A 5692-nucleotide genomic window follows, 5' to 3' on the forward strand; every position below is an offset into this window, starting at 1 on the left:
CGTTATAAAGTTACTCACTAAATTATATCTTTGCTTGTACTTCCTTTGTTTATTTAAACATTGCAATAATTACTTCTTATATATCGAAGTTTCATAATTATTACATACTCCACCCGTTTTGTAATAATCGTAATAATAGGGTGGACACAAATGACAAAGTACGAGAAAGTATAGGGAGGGAGGACCAAAGGAGAAATTTTATAATATAAAGTATAGTTGACATGCAGGGATATATTAAATTGTTAGTAGAAGAGAGAAATAATAATAATAATAATAATAATAATAATAATAATAATAATAATAATAAATCAAAAGTAGTGTAAATGGCTTTGGTGTGAGATAAATAATAAGATAATAGTGGATCTTTACCAAATAAGGAAGTGTTGCAGCCATTATGACTAAATGAAAAGGAAAAAAAAAAGTGTTGCGATTATTACAAAACGAAGGGAGTATATTGTATCCAATAAAATATCCAACATTTTTTTTTCACACTATAAATACTCAATATACTGCTACTGTGTACGAGTTCATTATTTGCTACCCATGCATATTTGTTACACCTGATATACAATAAATTTAAAGGTACAAGGCCAGCCTAAGGTAACTCTTAATCAATTTTGGAATAACTTTTAACCTGATTTGGGGAATGTTATTTGTTATATATTTTTTTTATTATAAATTATAAGGTAATCTTTTAGGGATAACTAGATAATACCCAAACCATGCTCGATATTTAATGATGGTAATTAAATTAAATATAGAAGTATCATGAAAAATGTGATCTAAAAGTCCATCATAATAATAAATAATTAAAGTGTAAAGTTTCTAGACACATTAATAATTCTGCAAAAATCTAAATGAAAAAAAATAGAGTTTAGGAGGAAAAATTCCCTCCAAAAAAAACTCTACTATAGTTTCGGAGCGTTTGGTTAGAGAAATAGAAATAAGATGGATAAGAAGGGAGGATAAAGATAGGGGATTGATAGGTGGGACAACGATAAATAATTTTTATCCCATGTTTGGTAAGTATGGGAAACAAATTAGTGATAAGTAATAAATTTATAAAAATACTCTTACTAACTTCTACCTTTCTCCTTACCCTTTCAATTTCATTAAGGGTAATTTGGTCTTTTAATACCTATTTCTTATCCTTTCCCCTTATACCACCCCCCTTAGTTATAGAAATGGAGGGATAAGTGGGTGTTTTTATCCCTATCCCTAACCCCTTTAGATAGATGGACTTAACATTTGAGCGGAAAAATTTTTCATGAGGTAGCGCCACGTGTACAGCTTTTGAAAAAGCTAACATCCGCAGTTGCTACTTTAGTATTAGTTATAGAAGATTATAGATGTGGTTAAAAAAAAGCAAGCAAAAAGTTTCTTCTAGAACGCGCCCCATGCACGAGTTCCCAAAAAACCCAAAAAACAAAACTGGTTTTCCAGCCCCTACTTTTTCAAAAACCAGCCACTCTTTGCTTCCCCAGGCGGGCCGTCGGCGATTGGAGTAGGTGGTCTTCCTTCTTGATCGTCGGCGAGTCCTTTGCTGCCAGCTTTCCCAAATTGCAGAAGAGCTTCACCCTCGTAGTACCGAGAAGGTGCTTGCTAGTTAGAAGGGGCTTGCGATTTTTGGTTCTTCGCGGTGGGATTCACGATGGGTATCGTCACCTTGCAAGCAAGGGGCCACGCATTCTGGCTATCCGACCATCGGACGAGCTACTGAGCCCACCTTCTCCTGCCGTGTTCGCGTGAGTGTTGTCCCTGGCCACCCTCTTTTTTCGCGACATTACTCTCTGTTTTGGTGGTGGTTCTCCGGTCACCGCTTAAACATTCTGCAAAACCTTACTAGTAATCAGGCGCAGCTTATTTTGATTTGGACGCTTCTTTGTTGTGTGGTGCTCTCTGAGGGGTTGATTTCTCCTTGGACCTGCCTTTTGTGCTTTCGATTCTTGTGAAGTAGTTAGTTTATTTCCCTCTTTGTCTTAGAAGTTCTACTATGGACTGCCGATTCTTACTTAGAACCCTTATGCACACTCACTTGAACGATGATTAAATTATGACAAAAGTATTGTAAACTTTGCTAAAAATAATTGTTCTCAAAACATCCTTAATCAAGCAAAGGTCTTGAAGGAGGAGGGCAATACTCACTTCAAGGAAGGTGAAGTCGTTCTTGCTAGGGCTAAGTATGACAGAGGACTAAAATTTCTGTGTTTTGTTCTGCCACAAGATGAAGATGATCGTGCTCTTCTATGGAACCTTGCCATATCCCTTGAGTTAAACCTTGCAGCTTGCGCTCTAAAAGTTCGTGATTACGAACACACTAAGGAGCTATGCTTGTTAGTCATTATGCTTGATGGTAACAATCATAAAGCCCTTTATAGAAAGGCTTTAGCCGAAATCAAGCTCAATCAACTTGAAGAGGCCCATAAAGACCTTGGCAAAGCAGCTAAGGCCGAGACTAAAAACCTGGACATCCTTCGTGAGTTAAAGAAGGAAGAGGGGTTGAGAAGCAAAGTTAGCAACATCAGGGGCAAAAGGGGCACTAAGAATTCCAACTTGCTCGACACCATCTTTAACAAAAAGGGAAAGATTTATGTTAGTCTAGAGTCTAACAGGCTGCCTAGTAGCGACGTTCAGAGTGATGTTACGACTTTACCCATCATGGCACTAATCAGATGACAGCAGAGAGCCTTATCACTAAATCCAATGATTTTCACCCCTTTGGAGAAAGGGGACAATGATTCTACTAGCCCTCCATTTAACCAAGATTCTAGACAAGCTAAGGACAAGGGACCGAGGAAATTTCATGTGTTCCTCAACGGTTCGAGAAGTAATCAGCCCCTTAAGATTTCCGAGTTAACCTATTTGGATCTCTGCTAAGGGAAAACCTTGAGTTTCTTCAAACATTCTGTTGTTTCATGGATAACTGTACGTGTAAAGGAAAAGACCAACTGTGATGGGCGAGCTGAATCTCACAAGGCAAAGGACTACAATATTCCAGAAACCTTGTCCTTGCCCACTAGGATGGTGGGTCTGAAAAAGAGGAGTCGTGATAAAAAGGGAAAAAGAAACAAGGCCAAGCGACCTCTTGATGTTGCCGTGGTCAGCCACGTTGTTGGCCTCCCCAAGCCCAACACCGCTGCTGTTGAGAAGTTAGATGATCAACCACCCAATAGCCTAACTTCTAGCAGTAATGAGGGGTCAAATATCGAGAAGGGCAGCGAGATACCTGCAAAAGATTTAACCACCACTGACATCGATGAAGTGAAATCCGTAGATTCTAATGACCTAGACTCCATGACTGTTGATCTCGACCATGTGAAATCTTCTCCACCATGCTTTACCTTTACGTTCTCTGCCAAGCCACAAAAACATGGAAGGCCAATCAGGTCAAGGGTGAAGAACGATAAAGGTAAAAGGTACCACAATTTTTGTTTTTGCAGGATCAAGAAACGCTAGGGAACAAGCTTGGAGCAGCTTATGGCTAATTCCGACGATGAAACTTCTCGATCCCCCTATTTTCTTTGTCAAGAAGTTCATAGTGTCTATAACCCCAATCCCCCTTCTAGTTCTTGTATTAGTTTGATTAAGAGAGTCAAGTATTCTAGCTCCTTGTAATCTTGAGTCAGTGGGTAGCTAGCCTCCTTTTTAGACCGGTGGAAAATGTTGTTGATCTTATGATTTTGATGATTACTTAGCCTAACTTATTTACTTACTAATAAGCACTTGATTGTTTAAGTGTGTGATCAGATGCTTCGACTAAGAGAATTGAGTTGTCTTGCAAAGATTCCATGAGGAACAAGATAGCACATAACAAAGTAATCCAAAAGAGAAGAGTGCCCTCACACGAACTGATGCTTCAGAGTTGGAGCCTTGAGAAGAGAAGTTCCCCTTAAGGAACAGAAGCTTCGGAGTAGAAGCTTCACTAGAGAAGGGAAGTTCCTTTAAAGGAACAGAAGTGTCGGAGTAGATACTTCATTAGAGAAACATAAAGACTAAAATATTTTTATGTTTTAGGATTTATGTAAGTATGAGAATGAAGTTCATACTCTAAATTAGCTGTGTGGAATTGGTCTAAAAGATAATTTTATGTGTTGCTTAAATTTAGGAAAACAGTTGGTTTAATTCTTATCTTTTTGAAAAGTATGGAAAAGATTTTATTTTCTTTTTATTCAAAAAATATGTTGCAAAATAAAATCAGTTTTAGTTTTCCAAAACTTGCGGACTACTCTCCATGACTTAGTCCATGTCATGGTCTTGCGCATTAAGGAGTTCATGTCCTTAATTTTAGGACATAATCTGCTTAGTGGGTAGAGAGTAGTGGCGTTAAGGTTAAGCTGCACAAAGCGTTTTTCCTAAGGTAAATAGGTCTATAAATAGCTGGTTATTTCAGTTGGAAAAACTCACCCTAGCTTGCTCAAATAGATTTTATCTTTTATTTTCTTTAACAAAGTTAAGAGTCTAATTCCACACTAGTGAAATAGAGTGTTCTTATTTTCTTATACTAGAGTTAATTCTTTCGAGTTGTATTTTGGGGAATTGGGAAGTTTGAGTGAACTTCTGTTTTAGCTTTGAGTAAAGCTAGGAGAAGAGAAGAGAGAAAGAGAAGACTAACAGGTTGAATGACTTGTTGCTTGGGGCTTTGAGTTCGTTGAGGAACTTAAAGTAAGAGTCTTTAGTTTGTAATAGGCCTTTGCCCTATTTTAGTAAAGAATCTTTTCCTAAAATCTTTGTGGTATTGGTTTTCCTCCTTGATTAGGGCCAAGAAGTTTTCCACGTAAAATCTCTCTTGCACTTTAAGTTCCTTAAGCTGAATGGAGACATGAAGAAGCTGGTCACAAGCACTGAGAAGACCAAGCTATCCATTGTCCAAGATGTGGTGTCTCACGTCTCAAGAAGTTGGATGAGCTTGCTGTAGATGATGACCAGAGCACTGCTTCTTGATTCTCATCCTATCCTATCCTGCTGCCCCTTTCCTTTTGATGTTATTTTATTTATCTCTACTTTTGGAAACAATTTATTTTGGTCTATAACTATTGGGTACTTTATCTTTTACTATACTTGCGAATTTGGTACAATTGGCCGATGTTTTAAATCGGTTTTAGATGATTAATGTCTATGTTTAATATGCATATATGCTTTGTGAATATTTGTTCTCTATGCATGCTTACTGTCTCAACAACAAAACCACTTTGATTGGTGTTGTGTTATGGTATATTTTGCAAAGTGTGTTGGTTTTTAATAGTGCCAAAAGGGGGAAAAGGTGCAAACTCAATGAAACTTAATCATTTTATGGTCTCTATTCGAAGTCTTCACAACCTGTCTATTCTCTACAAGCAGGTATATGTAAATAAAGTTTATTTGTGCTTCTTAGTGTTTATTTTTGCTTAGTTTCGGATTACCTTTGTTTCCTTGTAAATAAGTTTGGTTTGTTTGTCATCATCAAAAAGGGGGAATATTGTTGATCTTATGATTTTGATGATGACTCAGCCTAGCTTATTTGCTTACTAATAAGTGCTTGATTGTTTAAGAGTGTGATCAGATGCTTTGACTAGGAGAATTGAGTTGTCCTGCGAAGATTCCATAAGGAATAAGATAGCACTGCACAGTACAAAGTAATCCAAAAGAGAAGAGTTCCCTCACAGGAACTGATGCTTCAGAGTTGGAGCCTTGAGAAGAGAAGTTCCCCTTAAGA

The 5692-nt window shown here is 37.4% G+C and overlaps 1 protein-coding gene across 1 annotated transcript; it reads left to right on the top strand.

Moving 5' to 3' along the window:
* The first annotated feature begins 1651 nt into the window (after positions 1–1651).
* On the top strand, positions 1652–2676 carry LOC110707167 (70 kDa peptidyl-prolyl isomerase-like). Its single transcript, XM_021885174.1, has 2 exons — positions 1652–1655; positions 2114–2676. Exons 1-2 carry the CDS (start codon positions 1652–1654, stop codon positions 2674–2676), a joined length of 567 nt encoding a protein of 188 aa, XP_021740866.1.
* Positions 2677–5692: the final 3016 nt, after the last annotated feature.

This window comes from Chenopodium quinoa, unplaced genomic scaffold, assembly GCF_001683475.1.
Source record: "Chenopodium quinoa cultivar QQ74 unplaced genomic scaffold, ASM168347v1, whole genome shotgun sequence".
NCBI lineage: Eukaryota > Viridiplantae > Streptophyta > Magnoliopsida > Caryophyllales > Amaranthaceae > Chenopodium > Chenopodium quinoa.